Genomic DNA, 23,636 nt, shown 5'->3' with positions numbered 1-23,636 from the left:
TAAAAAGTTGTCGTTGATACAACGTGGTCGCCGCGGCGTCGAGACAGGGCTCACCATCCCTGGCTGGTGGTGGAGATGATGGTGAATGATAGACGATGGGCTAATGCAGCCTCTTGCCTGCTGACGTCGTGCTTCACTCCTATATTCATCCTTCTTGGGCGCCGGTGGGTCTGTTTGTCTCGTGGTCACATCCCATCTCACCTCAACTGCGAACAAACGGCGGTCAGTAAACAAACGTATAAGGCTGGCCGTCGTCTAGCCTCAGCAATATAAGACGGAACTTGCACCACGTCGTAAACCCCCAGCGATTTGCTATTACCGAGTGCAAACCCTCAAGCCATGCGAATCATATCGTTCATCCCCCTCCTCGGCGCTGGCCTCCTCTCGCGGCACGCCGCAGCCCGGCCCTCCGAAGGCTGCCAGACGGACCATGAGGTCAACCTCGAACAAACGTACAATGTCCAAACGGGCGACCGCCGATACCTGCTCTGGTTCCCCGCCAACTATAAGCCCACCACTCCGGCGCCGGTGGTGCTCTCTTACCACGGCGGCACTCGCGTCGCTGAGGAGCAGCAGAGACTGGATCTTTTGAGCACGGCGTACTTCAACCAGGAGTACATTGTGGTATACCCCAATGGCATCAACGTTAGTCACGGCCGGACAACCACCCATCCTCCCCCTCCCCCCTCCCCTCGCAAAAAAAAAAAAAAGAGAGAGAAAGAAAAGGCGGATCTTTCTCCCTCACACCTCCGCACTCAGTGCTCTGAGCTGACGACGTATCTGTCTCGACCTGTAGGAGACTTGGGAGGGCGTCCCGGACGTCGAAACCGACGACGTCGGCTTCACCAGCTCCATCCTTGACGAGCTTGAGGCGCAGTACTGCATCGACACGGACCGCATCTATGCCACGGGTAAGTCCCAGGGCGGCGGGCTCGTGGGTGCCCTCGCGTGCGACGAGGACATGTCGCAGCGAATCGCAGCGTTTGCGCCAGTCTCGGGGGCCTTTTACATCTCCGACTTCGGGGATGTGTGCGAGCCGGAGACGGTGCCCATCGAGCCGTGCTCCCCGGGCAGGGACGATATCCCGGTGCTGGTCTTCCACGGCCTGGCGGACGACACCATCGCGTACTACGGCGGCCCGAGGAGGGGTGGCTGCCTGCCTTCCATCCCGTACTGGGTCCGGACTTGGGCCGAGAGGGATGGCTTGGGCCGGGAGAACGAGACCTCTGCCGTGCCCGGTGCCCCAGAAGGTAGCAGCGCCGTCAGGTATGAGTTTGGAGAGGGGATCCAGAAGGGTTTGGTGACCCATATAATGGACGGGACGGTAAGTGCTAGATGAAGAGACAGGCAGGCAGTCCTAGCTGCTGCCGAGCAAACAAATAACGGCCCCGAGGCATCGATGCTAACCATGGATGCTGTGCCGACAGGACATCGGGCACGACTGGCCGAGCACGCAGCCCAACAGCGACAACTCACAAGAGGGGCGGCACCCGGCCTCCTTCAACGCGTCGTCTCTGATCCTCGACTTCTTCGAGGCACACCCGCTCCCGCTAGATTCGAGAATCACTGCGTGTGGAGACCAAGACCGCAGGCGCTCAAGATGACCGGTGTGTGGATGGACGGAGCACTTTCCGCCGGCGTCTTGGGCGTTTTTTCTTTTTGCCCCTTGCTAGATGATAGACAGAGACACAGCGAGGGTGACAGCTTCTGAATGAATGGGCACTCGTTCCCAAGCGAGTGCAGTCCAAAAGCACGGTCCAGACTAATTAGCCCACACAGCTCTCGTGAAGGGTGTGCCTTGACAAGTCTGCCCGGGCCTGGGACTAGGGACGCGGCTTCTGGCACTGCCTAGCAGCGCCAAGTCATGGTAGTCGTAATGCGCCCGGAGGATTTTATGTGGTCCCAGGCGATCTTTCAGCTGAGTGCTTTCTGTGCTAGTCGTCAGCGATCTGGTCTGCGGGGTTCAATATGTCTGATGGGTAGAAACTCGTCGGTGTGGCAGTAGTGTTTGTCGTGAAGAACATCTGCCGATCGGCGGGTGTGCATGGGCATGTGAAGGCCGAACAGGTCCATTTTGGGGAAGCTGCAGACGACCGTGACTGATGCTTGGTGAGGTTGCGTTGTCTAAGGAAGTGAGACACAGCTCGCACCTGACTGACTATTATATGTACAGTAAGTAAAGAGCGACCGAGAAGACTACGCCTAGACATATGATACTACGTAGGAAGCATTGATGAACTAACTGTCTTATATCCCCACTGAGGCCGAGATCCTTGCGATGCTGTACTTGAAGTAGCAGTAGTCAAGGTTGGAAACGTGCGGTTCGCAGCGGCTGCACGACTAATCGCTGCCCGTGGAGCACAGCCTCAGGGGCGTCACGTCGACGGGTTCCGCTGTGGCCAATTGGAGCTCCAGCACTGGTCGTGACAAGCTCTGCTCAGGCTGCCAGTCAGCGGGTGGCTCAAGGATGACGGCCCCCAGACAGTCGGTTTCAGCTCTGTAAGCATGTGCACAGGCTTCCCTGTCCCGAGCCTGTCTGCCCTGTCTGCCCTGTCTGCCCTGCCGCCCAACCGCCGTCGCATCGCATCGCAGTGCATCGCATCGATCCATCCGTCCCACTCCATCGCCCTCTTCTCCCTTTCATATGATACTGGGGTTGTGTTTCGTTTCTATTCTTGCAACAGATACTAGTCTTTTAGTGTATAGATCTTCTTTCCCGCCAAGCTTGAACCGCATAGCTCCTCCTCTGCTGCCTCGACACCACTTGCGCGTCGCCTTGAACTCTCTCCTCTACCCCTCCACCTCCACCTCCACCACCGAGCAATTCCCCCCTGAAGATCGTGTATCCAGCCTGTTGCTGCTCCTGCTACTGCTATTCCAACTGCAGCATTCGCGGGTCGAGTACAAGACAAAGACTAGTTTAGTCGCATCGTATCGCCTCGCATCGCTTCGTCTTCCAAGCCTGCCGGGATTCTCGGTCGACTCGCCTCGTCAAGTCGTCAAGCTCTCTTCTCCCGCGGCTTCTTTGTTCGAGGCAACCAGTCACTAGCAGCCTCCTCTGTGACCAAACCTCAACCAGGAACCTTCACTTCGCCTCGTCCAGGTCCAGCAGCACATGAGCTGAGTTGTCACCTGTACTGGTGTTGGTGGCAAAACCGAGTCTCGTCCTGGAACGTCCTGAATCCCACCATGCTCGACGAAAACCTGCCAACCTTCCAGTTCAGACAGTCCAACGAGAACCCCCTCTCCAGTATTGTCTATTTCACTCAAAACGGCTCTGAGCCCGCCCCAGAATATGTCTTCAGCGGGCCGACCCCTCCAACCCAGCGGCGCGCAGGAAGTATGCCGTTGCCCTGGCTGACCCCTACGCTCCCGACGTTGTCTACGCCGAAGTAGTCGTCGAGCCAGAATGGTCCCAGCCAACCCTGTCAGCAGCCGAGGTCAGGGCGCAGCAGCATCAGAACGGAGGCGCATCTCTTGCGCCCCAGCCTATGATACCCGACAACTTTACAATCTACCTGTACAATCCAGACCAGGCTGTCTCGGTCAAATACATCCCAGGCTCTCTCACAAAGTCCGACACCTGGGAGTTCGAGATGTTGACCCAGAGCTTCAAGATGCCCTCCAACTCGCAGCTCGACCGTCAGACGCAGAATGGTGAGCCTGTCGCCGATTTCCGCCCCAGGGTCATGTTCAGGTGGAAGAAGGACGGGAGGTTGAGCAAAGACATGACCTGTTTCAACGTCGGAAAGAGTGTGGGCAGGCATAAGAGCAAGGAGCCAGACATCACAGTGGCGCTTTTCAAGCAGGGCCGGGCAACGGCAGTGACTGTGTACGAACCAAATTTGCAGCGTATTGACATGGAGGACCGGAAGGGGCTGGACATTGTGCTCGTCATTGGGGCTGAAGTAATCCGCGATCTGTACCTCGCGCCAGATAAGCGGCCAGACTTGTTCAACGTCGGGGCTTCCGGACCGTTGCCCATCTCGACCGGCAGGCGCAAGAACTCTAGGCCCAGCCCGCCCCCGGCTGGTCCTACGATGGCAGGTGCTCTAGGCCCGTCTGCGCCACAACCTCGGCCGGTCATGTCCACAGCCAACATCGCGGCCTCCTCATCAGCCAGACCAAGCGATGCAGCTATCGACGCCGAGACCGAGAGGTTGAAGGCGATGGTCGAGAGGGAGGAGAAAGAACGGCAGGCTGAAAAGCAGAGAGAAGCTCTCGAGCGTGAGAGGAGGGATCGGGAAGAGCAGAGACGCATCAAGCAGATGCTTGACGAGGAGGAGAAGGAGAAGCGCCGGCGTGAGGCAGAGATAGCCAAGGAAACGGAGCGGCTCAAGAAACTCTACGGAACCGAGGGGCAGGATCTCACTTCGGGTCGACCACCTGCACATCAGCCTCAAGGAAGCCCTCCCCTGCCCACACGGCCGCAGTTCCAGGGTAGACCACCGCAGCAGCAGCGGCAGCAACCACACCCGAACTTTGCCCCACCCCCTCAGCGGCCCACGAGCGTCGGACCCGGGACTGGACCTTTTCACAGCTCAACTTTGAACAACCTGTTCGCCGGCCGGCCGTCCGGGACTCCACCGCCGCAGGCAGGCCCCTCCAAACCAGGTCGCACGAAGCCGAACCAGGGCCCCTACCTGTCCGGGGCGAACCCGGCTGCCGCAGTGAGCGGCTTCTTCTCGGGCCTGAGGAAGGACGAAAGGAAGATCACCAAGAAAAGGAGCATGCAGTGGTAGGTCCGTGGCTGTTTTGGCTCGGTCCGATGACCTTCGGGCACTTTCCTAATCCTTTCTTTGGCATGGCATTGCTTTTCTTTTTCCTGGCATTGCGATGGCTTCCCATGATGATCATTGGTGGCGTTCTGGGCACAGGTTCTGGGCAGCTTGGGGGAAAGGGGGAGGAGTTAGATACCTTGCGTCTCGGTGGGATGGTCACGATGACGAAATCTATACGATGCTTTCTCCGATGGCTTCTCGCTGGACGCACTGCATGTTGAGCGCTCCTATGTAACGCTGACCGGACCGTTTGGCGTCTTTTGCGTGACGCACACTGCCGATGTCTGCTTACATGTTTTGTGTCTCCCATTCGTGACCATACGCTTCCTCTTTGCGAAAAGTGGCATATTGCTTACGAACTGCCTGCAGCCCGGCATTGAACCGCATGCCTGAAGCATACGCGTGCCTCCGCAAGGGCATCTAGGGCGTTCCCCGGCGCACCCCGTCACAGCCCTCGGGCTGCCACCATGCGGGCCTTCTCAAGCTGGCCGTGAGCTTTGACTACGAAGGCCCCCGCTTGACCTGATCGAAGTCTGAAGTGGACGACAATGTTCCATGGGTGTTGGAGCATACACAAGGAAACTGTGACTGTGACCTCCTGATGGGCACGTGGAGGCCTGGACTGGCATTTCTGGTCCGCCGCGGACAAGGATAGGGGCTTTTGGCCCGTGATCTCACAGGTATTCATTTATTGTGGCCAGCCTTTGGCTGACAGTGTATAGTGGGTGTTTGTTGGGCAGTGACCACGGGGTCTGGCCTTTACTGTTGTGCACACACATACGAGCGCCAGCACCGGAAGCACTCGAGTCTTGCCCTCAATTTGTATTTGTCGGACAAGTCACCATGCCTAAGACAAGACACATCACGAGGGGTTGTCTGTGTAACATGGTAATGCTGGACAAATGTGGACAGGCGCATGAGCAGATATTAGTAATATTATTTTGAAACACGGCTGGTGTGTCTTGTACGCTGCTTGTTTTCCGGAGGAAAGACAGGCTGAATGACAGACATCCTGACGACGTAGCGGCCAAGTCTGAGGTGAACATCATTGGCAATCAGCGAGCAACTGTCTCTGTTTATTTCTTGTTCTTTTTTTGTTAATGCTCCGGCGGCCACTATCAGCGAAGAACACTCTGGCCAGCTGTGAGTGCATCACTACACCCGACACGTGGGCCACCGGCAGAGATTAGTGAGTGAGGACACACACAAGCTGTGGTACTACATGAATGGCATGCGTAGACATTATGGTTGTTGTGTCGTGAGAGTAGGTCATAATTCATGAGAGGGGGTCTTAGGCAAGTACAAACCCGCAAATTTTCACCAGCAATCTGTGCGGAACCTGTGAGGGGAGAAGGGGGAAACCAGATACTACCAACCCACCAGCAGCCTGTTGGTGACGAACACGGGCTCCTGGCTGTTCATCGCCAGAACCACCCGGAGGAAGAATCGGTCTTCGTTCCCTCCTGGGGCTTGTCAGAAGCCGGCTCAGCCTCCGCTTCCTCTCTCGCCCGCCTCAGCCATTCCCTGTTCTGTTCTTCCAGGAGCCTCACTTTCGCTTCATGATCCTGCAGAGTGCGCTCCCCGCCGCTATGAGCTGACTGCTCCCTCGCCCGCATTAGCCTCTCCTTGTTCTGCTGTTCCAGTTGTCGCAGTTGCGTTTGATAATCCTGGTGTTTGCTACTTGTAGCCTCTCCCGCTTCCGCTCGTAGCCTGAGGCGCCTCTTGTTCTGCTGTTCCAGGAGCATCAGTTGCATTTGATAGTCCTGAAGGGCGTGGTTCGGGCCGCCCCGGGCCACCCCGTCCGTGTTCGGCCGCGGTGCCTCCTCCGCTGTCGCAGGCTCGTTCCTCGACCTGGCCCTCCTCTGCTGCTCCTGCAGTATGAGCTGCATCTGGCGGTTCTTGAGGGCCAGGTTGTCAGGGTCCAGGGCTGCTTCGTCGGCCTCCGCCATGGAGATTTGGAATGACTCCAGCTGCTCATCCGAAGACTTCCCGATGAATGCGGTGTACTGCTCCGGTGTCATCAATACGGAGACTGGCGCGTCGACTCGCGGGCTGTACTCCCCTTGGCGCGCACGATCGCCTCGGGAGCCATCATTAGAAGAGCGAACGGAGTAGCGTGTATCATAGTCCACTGTCTCGCCTTTCGCGTTGAGTCTCCTGACTTCAGTCCTCGAATGGATAAACCCAAACATGTCAACGTGCTCGGAAGATGTCCTGATTGTCTTGCCGCCGGAGGGGTCGTACTCGACGGTCTCTTTGGCAGGCGGCGTGTCTCTCGTAGTGCGCTCAGATGGTGGAGGAGCCCGTCTAGCCCTAATCTTCGCGAAGTCGTTGAGGAACTTGTCCTCCCCAGCCGAAGCGGACTGGATCAACTCGAACAGGTCCTCCTCTGTAACGGGCTGGTCTTCTTCGCTAGCCGATGCAGGCTTCGCACCATCATGCGTTTTCGCTTGGCTGCTGCCGGCCTCGTGATCTTCGGAGCGCTCACCAGCAAGTATTCCCATGGCCTTCTCTGCAAGTTTCTGCCCTTTCCGCATCATCTCGGCCATGTCCCGTCCCACGATTTCCTCGAACTTTGAGAACGACTCGTCAACTCTACCATCGATCTGACGCATAAACTCCAGATACGCTCTGGCAACATCGCCGATGTCGTCGTTGCCGTGCTGAGCTCTATGCACAGTTTCGGCCGCCGGCTGTTCTCCGTGCGCCACCCATGTGATCCCTCCGGCCAGCCTTGGCTGTTCCCAGATGAAGGGCGGAGGCAGCAGGGCGTCGCCGTAGAGTCGTCTGACCCAGGCGGACGGGGTCTCTGGCTGGACGAGCTTCCCCGCGGCGGACTTCTTCAGACCTGCTCGCATGCCCAGGTCCATCAGGTGGCCCCGGAATGGATTGCTCGCAGACATGAGGTCCTCGAAGGCCTCAGGGAAGCCAAAGTCGGCCGGGTCAGCGCCGGAGGGCAGGTCCTTTGGGGTGGGCTGTGGGAGATGTTGCAGGTTGTGTGGGCTGTAAGGGTCGACATGGCACCAGTCGTCCCAGTAATTGACTACGCCGGACCGTCTCCTGCAGCTGCCTCGAGACTGGTTCCTGCTTGGCCATGGCGACAACGACGCAGTATGAGCGGGACCGTGGTGGTCTGTGGAATTTTGTCCATCGACATTGCTTGCTTGGGTATTACCCAGAGGCCTGTCACGATCATCCGTGGTGCCGGTGAAGACAGAGACGCCGGTGCCGATGCGTGCATTGACGTGATTCTTGAACCTGATGAAGGGGTTGCTCGGGCCTTGCGGCTCATTGTCGTCGGACATTGTGGTGATGATGAGTGGATGCTTGCCGTCTTAGCTTTCGGCTTGACCGGCGGGTAGCAGGGGATCCTCGGGAAGAATGGAGGATGGGGCGATGCGATGGGAGGAGGTGGGGATGGGGAGATGGATGGGGGAGACGGGTTGCACAAGGGAAATTGAAGCTCGAGCCCCGATCGACCCCGCCACCTGATACTATGCACATGTACTCTTGTGTGCAGATGGAGCTCGATTATTCGGTGCAATCTGACCCGCTCATTACTTTTGCAGTCACACCTGAAGACAGGCGAGGCTACCACAGCAGTAGCAGCAGAGAGGGCAGCAAATTCGAGACGAGGTGAGAGTTGACGCTAAAAGAATGATGTGTTCGCGGGTCAGGCTAGGCCAGGCTGAGAAAGAGGTGGATGGTTATTCCTGGTGGCATGTGAAAAGAGCTGGGGCCAGGCAGGCCATGTATGCAAGACGCTGTAACACACTATTAGCCTAGCAGATATGGGGGTTGAAGTGGTGGACTCTTGTGCTCGGCCGGGGAGGAGCTCGTTTCGGGGTTCAGGGCCACCGCCGCGCGTGGAGGAGGGTGGAGGGTGGATATGACGGCATTCGCGCGGTTTTCCATGGCGAGCGGTTCAATGCGAGATGCGACCAATCTCGCAGGCTCCCAGGGCTGCTCCGCGCGGCTCCGCAAGCAGGATCATACACCACATCGCCTGCGCTGCTTCTTCCTCACGCCCGACCCTTTCGCATGTCGCAGCGTTGCTCTTCTCGCCCTGTATCTATTTCTGTCTGTCCGTGTCCTCTGCCCCAACCTGCGAATCCTGCGCTATCTATCTACCTGGGCCCCCGGCGAAACCTCGACTCTCTCCTGTACCACCGGTTCATGCACGCATGCGACCTTGCTCCCCCAGGCCGACTTCCTAACCCCAGGCAGACCTCAGAACTCGAGCCAGTGTCGCCAGTAGGAACAAATTCGATTTCCGTACCTGCCCTCCGAATACTCGAGCCTGTGTAAATCCCTCGACATTACCCATGATACACGCGTCCTCGAGCCGTTGGAACTCCCGGTCGGCAGCCACCGACGGCCCCTGAGTCGCCATGTACATACCGCTATTACCTGCCTCGATACCCGCGAGATCAGTCACCCAGTACCTGCCCGCCTACACATCTGAGGACTACCTGCGTCAAGGCGTCGACGATGGGAAACCCGATGGGCCTAAGAAGGGTCTGGAGGAGTGGTCGAGCTTGATCGGCATAATCACCGCCATCGTGGGGAACATCCTCATCGCCCTGGCCTTGAATGTCCAAAGATACGCGCATATCCAACTACACAGAGAAAAAGTGCGAGTGCGGGAGCGCGCAAAGCAAGCTCTTAAAAATGCAAAGAACGGAAACGCTGGGTCGCCGGCGGGCTATGGGTCCGTGGACGAGCCGCAAGGAGGAGCCCACACGCCCGGCGGCGGCGGCGACGACGACGACGCCCAGGGCGCGCAGGAGTCGGACCCCCTGACGCAGTCCTTCCAGTCCGGCGACTCGCGCTGGTCCGACAGCTCGGACGACGACACGACCAAGCACCCCACGAACTATCTCCAGTCGCCGTCCTGGTGGCTCGGCCAGATCCTCATCACCGTGGGCGAGATGGGCAACTTCCTGGCGTACGGCTTCGCCCCCGCGTCCATCGTCTCGCCGCTCGGCGTGGTCGCCCTGGTCTCCAACTGCATCATCGCGCCTATAGTGTTCAAGGAGAAGTTCCGCAAGCGCGATTTTTGGGGCGTGCTCATCGCCGTGTTTGGCGCAGTGACCGTTGTCCTGAGCGCGAATACCCAGGAGACGAAACTGGACCCACATGCCGTCTGGGATGCCATCACCACCACGGAATTCGAGGTGTATATGGGTGTCACCTGCGGCCTGATTATCCTTCTCATGTGGCTGAGTCCTAAATATGGCAACCGTACCATTCTCATCGACCTCAGCCTCGTGGGCTTGTTCGGTGAGCGACATTTTTGTCATCATTTTTGTCATCGTGCGAGTGACTAATATTGCTCTCAGGTGGTTATACTGCGCTCTCGACCAAGGGCGTGTCGTCCATGTTGTCTTCAACGCTGCTGCGGGCTTTCACGACACCGGTGACATACGTGCTCCTGCTGATCCTACTGGGCACTGCCGTCATGCAAGTCCGCTATGTGAACAAGGCCCTGCAAAGATTCGACTCGACGCAGGTCATCCCCATACAGTTTGTCTCGTTCACACTGTGCGTTATTATAGGAAGCGCAGTGCTGTACAGAGACTTTGAGCGAACAACGGGTGAACAGGCCGTCAAGTTCACCGGTGGCTGTTTTCTGACCTTCTTCGGCGTATTCCTCATTACTAGCGGTAGGGATGCGGCAGATGAGGACGAAGACATGCTCTCGGATGACGAAGATATCGAAGAGACGATCGGTCTCGCAGAGCAGGATCCCGATGACCCTCCATCACCTGTGCAGCAGAGACGACGGGGCAGTGACGCAAAGAGCTCACGACGGTCCTCCCGGGTGAGCTTCATTGACGCCATCAACAAACCATTGGCAGTCCTTCAAGAGTCGGGAGTTCCAACATCAAGGGCGCCTGCTGCAACGCCAAAAGCGTCACTCCTTCCATCAGCAGAAGCCGGCGAGTCTGCGCCTCTGTTAAGAACACGCTCACAGGAGCGACATTCAACACCACCAGTCCACCCAGGAATAGCACATGCGATATCGGAATCAGCCGTCTCGATATCCAGCGTCACACCAATAAGTTCCGAACCATCCACACATCCAGGCACGCCTTTACCACAAAGCAACACCCTACCTGCCATCAACATTCCCCATGATGGCAGCCCTCATACACCAAGGCCGCACTCAGCATCCAGGTCCCACACACACCATTTTACCGGGCCGCTGTTCTCACCATCCCCATTCCACTCGACCGTCAGCGGCCTCGTCCCATCAAACCTGCTCAAAGACGCCCACTCAGCGCGAAGACCGCCATCGCGGAGGAGGCCCAGCCTGCGGTCAAGCCTGTACGTGTCGCAGGACGAGCTGTCGGTGGAGCCGATAGGCGAGGAGGAAGAGAGGGTGATAATGTCCGCAATTGAGAGGAGTCGCACGGCAGACGAGTCGCAGATCTCCGCCCAGCAGCAAGGCAAGAAGGGTGTCAGGGCCCGAGCCAAGAGCCTGACGAACTCGGTGGGAGACCTCTTCGGCGTCAGGAGGAAGCGTGACAACGGGGCACCGCGCGAGGGGGACGAAAGCGGAGAGAGCAGCCAGAGGAATGGGGATGCCAGCACGGACACGTTGTAATAACCCTTAGAGAAAAGTGACTGGCTTGAGAGGGAGCGGAGTGCTTGATATTGCAGGAGTCGGGTTTTTCAGGGACGGCACCGCATTGGGACGGCGTTGGGGGATGGGGGCTTGTTCTGATTCAAACAAGGGAGCGCTCGACTATCGTTTATTCATTGTTTCTAATTTGGAGCGGTAGATATGCTCAGGCTTTGAATACCCCAGCTCCTGGCTCTTTCTGTACAGGTGTAGATGTGGTGAATGGTACATCCTGCTCTATTGAGATCGATAAGAATATTCTTAAAATTGGGCACTCATAACAAGCACAGGCTGCTGTCTTCCGGAGGTTTGCAAAACTTGAGAGAAATAGCATGGGTTGACCAGGCCGAATATGGCAGTTGCACGTTGTGCTCTGTCCTCAATCCTATTGACAGTCACACAAGGCCTTTCTTCCGCCGATAGCCTTCCAAGGTCCCTTTGACAGACCTGTCTGGGGAAAATCGCACGACGGGGATCTCGTCTGGTACAATCACCCTTGGGGTGGCCTGGCTGTAATTGCCCACCGGTTCTAGGGTAGCCTCCCGTAGATACGGTAACCTGCTACAGATAATCCGCCGTGGGATAACCTACTATGGGATTGCATGTACAGTTCGATCAATCCTAGGAGCGCCTCCGCTAAGGTGAGAATAGGCCACTGAGTCCTACTCTGTTTGGCATCTATTTCCTAAAATATCATTTCAGAACAGCCGTCTGAGCAAAGGGCGCTTGCAAGCGCTAGAAGCAGGTAAGTGTATATCTGGCTACCATCTGGTTGCTACTGTATTAGGCATTTATAAACGAGGAGCTGCGATGCCAGCTCATAAAGACGGAGGTGTTGACTGGGCCTGTTCATGTGCACACAAGGGCATTAGCAACTAGTCAGTACAGTAGTTGCATTTGATTATAGTGTTATATATAGCTACTAGAACTAAAGAGAAACAAGTTAAGACCCTCCATTCACACAGGCACGTTGCCTTTCAAAACAATGTCTCTGTCCTAGCCCCAGGAGGCCTGGGCCAACAGTTCTCTTTTCATTAGGGCCAGGAGACTTTGATGCCCTCGGAGAAATCCGTCTGGACGATGTTCATATCCTTCAACGACCGGGCAGGCTCGGTGTTCTTGCCCATGATGATGTTATGGAGGGTCACCCCGCTCACCATCGAGGAGGCGTTGTAGCCCTGGAGCCAGCCCCCCTTGTACCCCGAGGCGCGCGCCCTGACGTTCTCGACGCGGAGGTCCGTGACGGGGCCGACCCCGCTGCCGGTGTTCTGCACGTAGACGGTGAGCCAGGCGGCCTGGCCGTGGGCGTTGCCGTGCAGGCCCTCGATGTCCATGTTCCGGAAGGTGATGCGGCCCGCCGCGGCGGAGCCGAACTTGTGGTCGACGCCCATGCCGACGGCGGCGGTGTAGACGACGCTGTTCTGGAACGTGACCGTGTCCTGGTCCTGCCAGACGCCCTGCCCGATCTTGTAGCCGTAGCAGTCGGACCAGCCCAGGCAGTCGTCAAAGAAGACGTTGCTCAGCGGCCGCGGCGGGAACGGGTACGGAACCGTGGTGCCCGTCTTGTACGGCCACGTCTTCGCGGAGAAGTTGTCGTCCTTGGAGATTGCTATGGCGCGGATCACCCTCACCTTGCTAGACTCGACGGCGTCGAACCCGTCGTCCTGGGTGACGTCGAAGCGATTGAGGATCTTCAGGTTGGTGAAGGTGACCTCTTCGGACTGGATGGGCGTGACCGCCCAGAAAGAGCTGTCTCGGACCAGGATGCCGTCGCACTTGAAGTTTTTGGTGCCCACCGGGACCAGCAGGTCCGCCAAGAACTTGTTCCGGCGAGTGTCGAAGCCATTACCATCAATGGTCCCGCGGCCGAAGACCTTGATATCAGTCGATTCGAACTCGGTTTGGATCCACCATGTGCCCTGCATCTTTAGGTCCGACTTGGTAAAGAGGGCCTTGTAGTCTGTCGAGTTGCCAGTAAAGCGCAACACCGACCCGCCGGCCCAGGTACAGCGAGGTGCGGTTGCGGAGGAGGAGGTTGCCGATGGTGTAAAGGCCCGGAGGGACATAAACAGTGTTGCCCGTGCTCTTGGCGGCTTCGTCCATCGCCTTTTGGATCCCATCAGTGACCGTGTTTCCAGTCTTGTCCGCGCCGTATTTGAGCACATTGTAGACGCCTGGGCCGTCCGGCTTGGGGATGTCTTCCTCTGTGGGGTCCGCCACGATCACAAACTCCTTCTTATCGTCGATCTTCACAATAAGGTAATGCGCCTGTTTGACGGAGAACACGAGCGTGTCACCTTCCACCTTGGCCTCGATGGGTAACTTTCGCGGCGTGATGCTGTACGATTTGATAGGTTGGTTGTCCAATTTGCGAATGCGGAACTCAGTCGGTTCGCCTTCGTCCATGGAGAGCTGCACATAGTCGTAGCGGGCATAGCTGACCGTATACATGTCTGTGCCGTTGACCATTAGGCCGAAATGTGCTGACTTCTGGTAGATTGATGGACGTTCATATCTGATGACCTCGGCACTGACCGTGGCGATCATAAATGATGCCACGGCGATAATTGTCTGGAGAAGCATGTTTGGGCTATGGATGAGGAATCCAGGGCAATTGATCAACTTACCCCAAGGACTGACGTTGGAGGACTTCGGATTAGAAATTATTATATCACCATGCTTGGGGTCAACATTTTATAATCATCGTGCATGTTCCTTCGGGAGCCTGTGGCTTTGCACCCGATTGTTGCCTTTTTTCCAAGGTGGTTAGGTCCGTCAGGCCACATTGGGGGCAAAAGGATCCAGGATTATAGGCATCAAAGGACTTGTGTTATGAGGATTTATGGGCTCCACTACGGCATCCTATCTTCTTCCGAGCTAGGCTGGTCAAAGGGTGAGAAAACGGCTGCCAAGAACGCCGCGCACACTGCCACCGCATCACGATGCAATCTAATCCTTATTATCCAGGCAGTGCACGTAGGGTCCCTGAAGAGGGGTGGAGAGCCTAGCTATTTCAGTGGCTCAATACTGTAGAAAACGGATATTCGAACAGAAGGAAACGGAGGGTACACAGATACCTCTTCAATAATATCCCCCCAGCTAATCAGGGCATAATACCCACCCCCGATTTCCAAACCCACACCTAATTTACACACCTACACCTACCTAGGTAATTTATTATATTAGTATTAATTGGGCTTGGGCATGTGAGTTGGGTGTACGTATGTTGGGTATGGGTGTGTGGGTTGTGGGCGTGTTGCGCGTGGGTGTGTTGGGTGTGAGTGCACTAGAGGTGTAATGCATATGTGTACCATCCGTTTCTTTCTGTGCGAATATTCGTTCTCATATTGTATTGCCACAATCTGGTACTTGCAGAACCGGGCATGAAAATGATTCAGCTCCAGCTCGTCCAATGCCACACTTATTTAAAATGGCCCAGAAGCTACCGTATGAAATGCCTTCATATCGTTCTGAGCTTCGCACACGAGACGCGGCACCAGCCAGCACAGGGTGCCTTCCCATTCCTTGTGCTCGTATTGCTCGTGGGCGACTGATGGTGCAGAGTGGACTTGCCAGACACTCCGGCTGCTCGTCTCATCTCGTACCTCTTGCCCCTTATGCAATCCTCACCAAATTCTTGACAGCTCGCACCCGGTAAAGCTTACAGAACCACACTTCTTCAGTCGTCGCCGTGCCTGCATTGAGATGCGAACGCATCTCGACACTCGATTACCTCTTCCCCTGAGCTATGTAGCTGTTGAATAAAGATGAATTTGCAAATAGAGATTCGGTGCGAAGACGGTCTGTACGATATGTACTCAGAGCCAGGCCCGTACTTGCAAATGGGAAGGCACGCCTGCGTGCCTCCCCAGGAGGGGAGGTACCAGGTACAAGTCTAAGGTTTAGGCCCATCCCGCTCCCGTCCGCCCTGGCCATGTCCCGAATAAGCCGTCCAATGCTGCCAAAGAATCCGTGAGACTGGAAATTTCCTGGGACAAATTCACTCTGTGAACGGCATTGGATTTTTGGGTGGCAACTGAGTGCGGCAATGCTAGCGGTTAGTTGGAGGCGAGGTTGTGCAATACCCTCTCGAATTGTGGGCTAGCCCCAGCGCCACCTCCGGTGTCAGCCATCGCCCGCTTCAACGAAGCCGCCAATTTCATACCTGGAAACCAGCATACCTTTTTGATAATGACGAAATATAGGATAGCGAGCTTCTCAAAACGTTCACAGTTAGTCGTACAGCCAAGCAAACACGACTCGCGGCTCACTGGTTGGTATGTGAATGCCGGACGGGTGGGTACCGGCCCACCATCTCTCGGACATGTCCACAACACCATCCAACTTTATGATATTGCAAATTCATCATTATTCAACAGCTACATAGCTCAGGGGAAGATATATGTAATGTAGAGGTTTTTAAAATCCAAGTTACTTTTGCAGGCGAGGGAACACTGCCCGCGGCTCGCTGGTTGGTATATGAACCCCCGACGATTGGGTGCCGGGCTATATTTCTTTGACATGTCCACACCACCAACTTAGCTTCATAAAATTGCAAATCATTCTTGATATCACGTTTCTTAATCCATCTTCCTCTTATTCTTCTTGCAACTCACTGGAAGTCCTTCTCAAGCCACGTGGTTCAAGAGACCCTTTCCCTCTTCTTCCCTCCACCTTCCACCTTCACCCGTATCTTCACCCTCACTCGGACTAACAGTCTGCTTTCTTAAGCCACTTGGCTTAATTGAGCCACGTGGTTTAAGACGGTTTGCTTTGAATGGGAAAGTATCAAAAATTATACGAAGTATCAAGAACAAAGACATTATAGGCAAAGAACTGTTAAAGCATAAGATAATAGATTAAATGGGTGAAAATACTAGCTGTAAGCAAGTACTTTGGATATATCGATGTCTCAATAAAAGCCACGATATTTTGTAACACATCATCTCCTCAGCCGAGATGCAGAGATGTACCATTAACCTGCAGTCCCGGCCGTGCGTCAACTCCATTCGATATCACTTTTCTTAGCAATAGGTACCCGCTTCGCTTCCCAGTCCCGGTTCAAACATCACTCAATCCCCGTTGTGGATGTTCCATCAGTCATCCACTTCGCTTTTTACAGGCTGTTTCTTCTCACTCTTCTGCAATGTCCGGGTTCTGCGAAAGAAGTCTTCATCCACGCCGGAGTCATGTTTCGTCAAGGGGCATACCCGGAAGTTGGCACGGCCGGCCATCCAGGACGTGAGACTCTTGTAGCCCTTGTCGCGGCTGCCGAAAAATTAGTAAATGAAACACTCCATCCGGGACGGGCAGTAGCACTGACTCTTCCTTGTTATCCCGTACCATCTGGACGATCCCCACCAGCTCTACAGAAGTGTGCGTCGCGGACGGAGATTTGTTGGCCGCTGCTGCCACGTCCGCGAGAGCAAAGGTGCCATATCGGATGCCATTGGGCCGGGCAGGAAATAATGCGACCGGGCCTGGAAATTGGGCAGGCACGATAAAGACGAGGTGAATGTCGACCCGGGACCCCTACTTCTCGTGCAGCCAGGAGAAACTCGCGACGTCCGTGGTCAGGCCGTCGATGTCGATGACCTTGACCCACGGACGGTTTGTAATACGGCCATTCGACCCGCCCGGGCCGCCGAGTTTTGGCTTCTTATTGCCGGCAGCGATGTACGCATACTCTCTCTTGAGCTTGCCCTTGGTGGTAAAGATGTCGGGCCTGTGTTTGAAACATTGCCTCCCGGACTTCTCGTTGTACATTTTGAGGGGCTCTTCCTCGTCGAGATTCGCTCCATCCCGGACCGCGAGTTCTTGTCTGTCATCCCCATCCTGGTCGACTTCGTCTTCATCATCTTCTGGCTGCACCTTCCTCTTCTTGCTGGCCGGGACGGACGAATAGGCTAACACTATTAGCTATGTGCGCGACGTGGATGATCTACGAGGACAACGAACTTGGGGCGCTGAGAAATATATCCTGAAGTACTTCTTCCGGGATATTAGAGACATTGAGGCTTAGTTGCGCCTCCAGTCCTCCGTCCTTGGTGGGCAGCAGAGCTCCTGCCACACCGACCTCCTGCATCAGCTCATGCATCAACTTGATGGCCCGGGAGGACGCCATCTTGGCTTCTTTGGACGATTTGGGGCTCTGCGAGTAATTTCTCTGGATCCGGGATGTGGGTTTGTAGCTCGTGGTTCTTCTTGTCCTGGACGGCCAGTTCCCACTTGGGAAGGCATCCGCCCAAGGCTCTACTCTACGTGTCCTGCCCAAGCAGAAATGGTTTATCTCTGAGAAAAGGGTGAGATACATGGTTTATATTCAATTCTACAGGCTTGGACTGTCCGATATCCACGCCCTCTTGGTATGTTCTTGGTTTTGGTCGAGTTTGCTTCATGGGAAGGAGCCTTGTCTTCTCAGCTTGTACGTGTCTTCCTAAAGTGGAAGTTGCAAGTGGTGAACTGATACGCATTTATGGCATTTGAAAACTTTATAGCCAGTTTATAATATCTGCTTTAATGGTGTCTTTAATTATTTAGGCTATTAAAAAAGGCGCTTATAATAAAATAATAGCTTTATGGAAAGGCCTCTTGTTGAGAGAGCAACGGCTATGTCCTTGCTTACCGAGATCTCTGCCACCCTCCCGTTTAGAATTGCTATTTTATTGCAGAGCGCTGCAGAATGATCTTAAAACTTTTAAGTCTACTCAGACCCGGCCCCATTTTCCATATGGTGTAGCAAGAATACAGCTCGAGGTGTTTAGATCTAAGTCATGGGGTGCACATTCGGACTACCCCTTGATTCAAACCACATTTCCCACCAAAAAGCTTAATTTTTAGCCTTATAATAATTAATTATAGAAAAATATTAAAAATAAAATAATTATATTAATATTAATTTTAATTTTATATAAAATAATATTAAAATTAATTTTATTTTACTTTTAATATTATTAAATAAATAAAAGTTAATAAGTTAAAAGTAAAAAATTATAAAAATCCTCTTAAATTAAGAACTTTATAAGAAAAATATTTTTTTAATAATATTTTTTATTTTTATTTTATTTATAATATTAAAATAATATTTTAAATTATTAAAAAATTAAATATTAATAAATAAAAATTAAATAAAATTTTAATATAATTATTTTATTTTTATTATATCTTTATAATTAATTATTATAAGGCTAAAAATTGGGCTTTTTGGTAGGAAATATGGTCCGAATTAGGGGGTGGTCTAAATGTGCACCCCTTGACTTAAAAGAAACCTAAGTCCCTTACCTTATCAACCCTTTTATGACAAGGTTGGATCTCCAATATTTCTCTAAGATATTGGAACTTTTAAAGAGGTATATAGCTAATAATTGTGCTTTCCATAAGGATGCACCATTAATGTTGGCTCTCATCATCCTTACCAGAAAGAAGCTGGGATAATATTAATGCCTAATAAGTCCAGCCCCTTTGGAACAACACCGCATTTTGGAAGTACAGAGGCGAGAGGAAATGTCACACCCCTAAATTGAAAATTTAGTTTCTGTTGGAACATTGCTGGCGGCATGAGTGCGATCCAAAGATCGCATTTGTGATCCCTATATGATTTTTACTTTTCACGATTTTCCAACAGCTACATAGCTCAGGGGAAGAGTGAGTTGAATCGTACCTTGACAGCAAATCCCAACACACGCTAATACCAAAACAGGCGCCGGGCTCATAACCCGGAGGTCGCTGGATCGAAACCAGTTGTAGCTACTTGACTTCATCTTTTTGCATTTTTGGTCAAAGGTCTCTTGGTGTCCTGTGGCTGTTTTTCCTGGGGCTTTGCCCCCCTCCCCCTCCCTCTCTCTCTTCCTGCTGTGATTCCCACGCTTGGCGTGTCATTTTGACTGACATGGCCACACAAATTGTCTCAGTAACCCAGAGGTCTGAGACACTGGTACAGGACAGCCCACATCACACATTCCAAAGCTTTATTCTTGGACCAGACGTCAACAAATGCATTCTGCTTGTCCACGGCATGTTCAAAATGCAGACAGGGCTGTAGATCATTTGTCCTTTCAAATGCTGGGTCTTTCATTGATTTAAGATAACATGCACAGTTCATGCACAACCAACACACCAACCGATGACTCTTGATCATCACGAAGATGGAAAACACACCGGCAACGGATATGGTAATGGGTATCATATGTGTACAAGTTCATCCTATCTCCTTTTTACCAACCACACATAGCACTAGCATACAGTTCGTAAAAAACATTAAGGTCTAGCCGTGTGTTACGCCCGGCGGACCGGCAGCACTTTCCCGACTCGAACTACTGCATCCGCTGCTGGTCCGCCTGGCTCGCGCGCCTCTGCATCTTGCGCAGGGCCTCGCGGTGCATCTCCATCATGTCGCGGTCGGACCGGATGCGCTGCTCGAACATCCTGCCCGCCCGCTCGCGCTCCGTCCGGAGCGTCTCCCGCTTCTGCGCCTCCGCCTGCCGCTGGCCCATCATGAAGCTGCGCTGCGTCTCGATGTCCCGCTGCACCTCGGCGTCGTAGCTCTGCCGCACCACGTGCTGCGGTAGCGAGTGCGCCGACGACGTCCCCGGGACCCCGTAGATCGAGTTGATCAGCGGGCCCTGCTGCTGCTGCTGCTGCTGCTGCTGCGCGCTGCCGTACCCCGCGCCGTACCCGAGCTGCGCGTTCGCGTTCACCGCCGGCATCCCGGACGGCGTGGAGCGGAGGTCCTGCTGGACCGACTGCCTGAAGCTGGCGAGCTGCGACTCCCGCACCGCCTGGCTGGGGATGGTGGACGTGCGCTGCGGCTGGTGCGAGTTGAAGTTGGCCCCGCCCACGAGCGAGCCGCTGTTGATAGCCGTCCTGCTGTCCTGGCGCATCATCGCCCTCCGCTGGCTGAGCGGCAGGTCGTCCGCGTCGACCAAAGCCGAGCCCGAGATGCCCGCCGTCCCGGAGCTCCTGCGGCTGTTCGGCGCGCTCCCTGCGGCGTTGGGGTCCCGCATGGCAGGCGGCGGCAGCGCGGCTACTGTTCCGTACGCCGGCGTCGGTGCGACACCACGCACGGAGCCTGACTCTGATACCGAGGCGGACGAGGGAGGGCTGATCTTGCCTGGTTGGACTGAGTCTGGTCGGAGCACCGAGGCTTTCTTCCGCATGAGCAGATCGCGTTGTCCGATCAGGGTCTGCGGGCTGTCGTATGAGACCAGGCCCGGAACTGGGGGTCTTGAAGAAATGGGCCTTGCTGAAGGAGGGCTGCTGTTCCCGTTGGAGGACATGGGTGACGACCCGCTGACTGCTTCGCCTGCCAGGGCCGCCGCTGCAGCATTCCTCGCAGCTTTCCTGCTGTCGGTGCTCATGACGGATTTGTTGTCGTCTTCCTCCGCCACAGCCCGCCCGGAAACCCGTCTCGTGTCCGAAGACACTCGCTGGCTTGGTAAGAGTTGGTTCTGTGGAGCGACTGACGCGTCGAGGTTGTTTGGTGAGTGCAGCGGTGACTTGACTGCTACGTTGCTGCCCGGGAGCCCAAGGTTCGCTGGTCGCTGGACTGACATCCCAGAGACGGACCTGGGCATGGCAGGAGGTGGAGTCGCGTCCAGAGCTGTCTTCTTGAGCTCATCCACATTCACCGGCGCTGCCTTCTCCTCAACCTCTTTGACCTCGGTCAGTTCTGGCTCGGGCTCGTGAGGGATCCGAAGCTCGGCCGGTGAAGGCATCTCAGCATTCGACAGGTGCTTAGCCCATTCATTTGTGCGGTATGACAGTGCAATCTTGGACAGCCCACGAGGAAGTCGGTCCTTTGTCAGGCTCAGCGGGCCAGAGTCGGCCTCAGATGCGATCGACTTGCCCGCTTTCGATACGCTCTCATCCTCCGCAGGTGATGCCTCTTCCACCTGCTTCCCACTTGCCTTCTCTGATGTGAGCATCGAATCCAGGCTTGGCTGGAATTTCGTCCCGTCTGGAGACATGGTTGTATAGGCGTCGGTTGCCGGTGAGTTCAGAATATCGGTTGAAACAGTGATTTCCGATGTTGGCCTCTTCCTTGTAGCCTTCTCTTGTGTCTCCTCATTTACCAACTCGGCCTTGATCTCCTTGCTGAAGGGTCTCTCACCAGTGGGTGTCACCGCTCTATCACTGAATCCATCTGACTCATTAAGAGTGGCAGCGATGGACTCATTGTCTTCTTTCACGGGAGACGTCAGATCCTCTCTACTCTCGCTCTTACCTCGAGCAGCAGTGTCCATTTTTCTTCCCAGCGATCGCTGTGATAACCTCCGGAACAGGTCGGCTGACCCGACAGATAGACGATTTGCAAGTGAGCTCCTCTTGCTCGCGTTGCTTCGTGTCTCCAACAAGTCACCGTCGTGATCGGCAATTGCAGCTACGGACGATTGATCATCGTCAACTGCTGCACCAGCCTCGGCAGCCTGGGCAGGTACTCTGAAGGGCAGAGACACAAGATTCGGCGTTGGCGTGGAAGCCTTTGCCCTGAATTCTGCAGACGCCTTGGGCACGAGTCGCGCCTCTCCATCATCGCCGATGAGCCAAATCTTTTCTTCCTCTTCTACTTCAGCGGCGGGGCACCCAGCGGTAACGTCGTCAACAGCAACACGGACGGTGACCATGCCGTCCGCGTTCCTATCAAGGACCTTCTCTGCTGCCGTCTTGGGCTTCGGCGGTGGCTCGAGCGCATCCCTCGGGAGCTCCATCACATCGCTCGCCCGTTCCTCTTCAGCAATCGGAATTTCGGCCATTTCGATTTCTTCCCTCTCATCGATCGTTGAGCGGCGGGTTGCTGTGGCAGTGGTCGTGGTACCACTGTTGCGATGCTTCCTTTCGTTGTATATGTCACCAACACCGGAATCCTCCGACGCGTGTATCCCCATTGGGCCTTTGTCGCCATAGACTGCTTCCCACTGCTTCCTTTCGCTCGCAGTGGCCCTCTCAACGTCCCTGCCCACGTTTGCTTCATGTTCTTGGTTTTCGGCCTCTGCTCTCATGCGCTCTTCCTCTTTTCTCGCCCGGTGTGCCTTGACAACCAGCCAAAGCTTGTTCTGGGACACGATCCCGATCATGGCGATGATGATCGTAACGGCTTGCTCAACTCGGATGCCCCTGGTCAAGGGGTACGTATTTGCACCGAACGGGAACAAATTATCATTAATGTCCCATATCCATGCCCAGTACTCCTTCAGCCCAGCACGGCTGAAACAGTCGATTCCGATGACAACTGCCGTCGCTCCGCTGAGGGAAATGCAGGTTATCATGAACTGGGCCCTCGTCCAGCGGCTGAAATATCCTGCAAACCCCGCAGCCGCAAAAACAGCGATGAAAATCGTCACGCCAGCTCCCCCAGAGCCAAGCAAACCGCCTTCCTTCAGGGTCAAGAGCCACATGGCCAGGCAGAAGCCACCCAGCAAGCACGCAAGGCATTCTGTGACCTCCTTGAAGACGAGGGCCGCACCGCCGAGCAGTAGCCCCGTTCCAGTGGCCGCGACAACGTATGCGCCTTGCACACCATCGGAGATGGGCGGATTCATGACATATATAATGAGCACCGTGACGCCGACGGCGGCCAGGAAACCGGCAGAGAGGAAGCAGTGCAACCACTGAGTCTTGATGCCGACGAGGGTGTAGGCGGCGCCTGTCAATATCAGAATGACACCGGCGACGGAGAAACCTGGGGTGACGTGAGGCTGCAGAGGCAGATCACCCGCAGCAATAGTAACTAAGCACCGTGTCAACAGAGCGCATCGACATTTACACCGACAGAAAAATTGCTTACCATTAAATAGAGTGGAATTAATATCGCTGGTACCGCCTGTCACTGTGGGGACTGGAGCGGTGCCCGTCCCCGTCGCAGACACCGAGGACGGTACCGAGGAGCTCTCCGCTTCAGAAACTGATTTGCTATCCGCCGAGGATGTGAAGGATGCTGAGGCGGCATCTTCAGTCGTGGATGAAGGAGCAGTCGTGGCAGGAGCGTCACCTATATCATCCTGCCGTGGAAGGGGCTGCGCAACGCCCGCAAAGACAATGTTGAAGCACAGGAGGAAGCAAAGGACTAACCCCCATATTCTTGGTAGCTGAGTGGCCCTCATCATGTGTGACTGAAGAGGATGTGGTATTACTAGTGTGCCTTAGGTGATCCCTCACTTCCCATATGCCTGCGTGAGGAGACTCGAAGCTCTCTGGAGAAAAGAGGATATCCCCGGGTCTAGCAGGTGTAT

The 23,636-nt window shown here is 54.9% G+C and overlaps 7 protein-coding genes and 1 non-coding gene across 8 annotated transcripts; 4 read left to right on the top strand and 4 right to left on the bottom strand.

Moving 5' to 3' along the window:
• Window positions 1–339: 339 nt before the first annotated feature.
• INS49_006950 (uncharacterized protein) lies at window positions 340–1,604 on the top strand (the record flags this gene model as incomplete). Its single annotated transcript, XM_043167716.1, has 3 exons — window positions 340–645; window positions 797–1,324; window positions 1,428–1,604. The coding sequence occupies 3 exons, from the start codon at window positions 340–342 to the stop codon at window positions 1,602–1,604; spliced, it is 1,011 nt and encodes a 336-aa protein (XP_043028860.1).
• Window positions 1,605–3,189: 1,585 nt separating this feature from the next.
• INS49_006949 (uncharacterized protein) lies at window positions 3,190–4,742 on the top strand (the record flags this gene model as incomplete). Its single annotated transcript, XM_043167715.1, has 2 exons — window positions 3,190–3,255; window positions 3,306–4,742. 2 exons carry the CDS (start codon window positions 3,190–3,192, stop codon window positions 4,740–4,742), a joined length of 1,503 nt encoding a protein of 500 aa, XP_043028859.1.
• Window positions 4,743–6,199: 1,457 nt separating this feature from the next.
• INS49_006948 (uncharacterized protein) lies at window positions 6,200–8,086 on the bottom strand (the record flags this gene model as incomplete). The annotated part of the gene is made up of 1 exon (XM_043167714.1): window positions 6,200–8,086. The coding sequence occupies one exon, from the start codon at window positions 8,084–8,086 to the stop codon at window positions 6,200–6,202; it is 1,887 nt and encodes a 628-aa protein (XP_043028858.1).
• A 1,086-nt stretch (window positions 8,087–9,172) lies between these two features.
• INS49_006947 (uncharacterized protein) lies at window positions 9,173–11,391 on the top strand (the record flags this gene model as incomplete). The annotated part of the gene is made up of 2 exons (XM_043167713.1): window positions 9,173–10,064; window positions 10,124–11,391. 2 exons carry the CDS (start codon window positions 9,173–9,175, stop codon window positions 11,389–11,391), a joined length of 2,160 nt encoding a protein of 719 aa, XP_043028857.1.
• A 1,052-nt stretch (window positions 11,392–12,443) lies between these two features.
• Window positions 12,444–13,992, bottom strand: INS49_006946 (uncharacterized protein; the record flags this gene model as incomplete). Its single annotated transcript, XM_043167712.1, has 2 exons — window positions 12,444–13,346; window positions 13,402–13,992. The coding sequence occupies 2 exons, from the start codon at window positions 13,990–13,992 to the stop codon at window positions 12,444–12,446; spliced, it is 1,494 nt and encodes a 497-aa protein (XP_043028856.1).
• Window positions 13,993–16,941: 2,949 nt separating this feature from the next.
• Window positions 16,942–17,533, bottom strand: INS49_006945 (uncharacterized protein; the record flags this gene model as incomplete). The annotated part of the gene is made up of 2 exons (XM_043167711.1): window positions 16,942–17,315; window positions 17,368–17,533. The coding sequence occupies 2 exons, from the start codon at window positions 17,531–17,533 to the stop codon at window positions 16,942–16,944; spliced, it is 540 nt and encodes a 179-aa protein (XP_043028855.1).
• Window positions 17,534–19,031: 1,498 nt separating this feature from the next.
• INS49_006944 lies at window positions 19,032–19,158 on the top strand. Its single transcript has one exon. It is a non-coding gene; the product is annotated as a tRNA-Met (tRNA).
• A 563-nt stretch (window positions 19,159–19,721) lies between these two features.
• Window positions 19,722–23,507, bottom strand: INS49_006943 (uncharacterized protein; the record flags this gene model as incomplete). The annotated part of the gene is made up of 2 exons (XM_043167710.1): window positions 19,722–23,134; window positions 23,192–23,507. 2 exons carry the CDS (start codon window positions 23,505–23,507, stop codon window positions 19,722–19,724), a joined length of 3,729 nt encoding a protein of 1,242 aa, XP_043028854.1.
• Window positions 23,508–23,636: the final 129 nt, after the last annotated feature.

The sequence above is a fragment of the Diaporthe citri genome, assembly GCF_014595645.1.
Source record: "Diaporthe citri strain NFHF-8-4 chromosome Unknown scaffold_2, whole genome shotgun sequence".
Taxonomy (NCBI): domain Eukaryota; kingdom Fungi; phylum Ascomycota; class Sordariomycetes; order Diaporthales; family Diaporthaceae; genus Diaporthe; species Diaporthe citri.
Note: the sequence above shows the minus strand (reverse complement) of the source record. Positions and strands in the feature narration are given on the sequence as shown.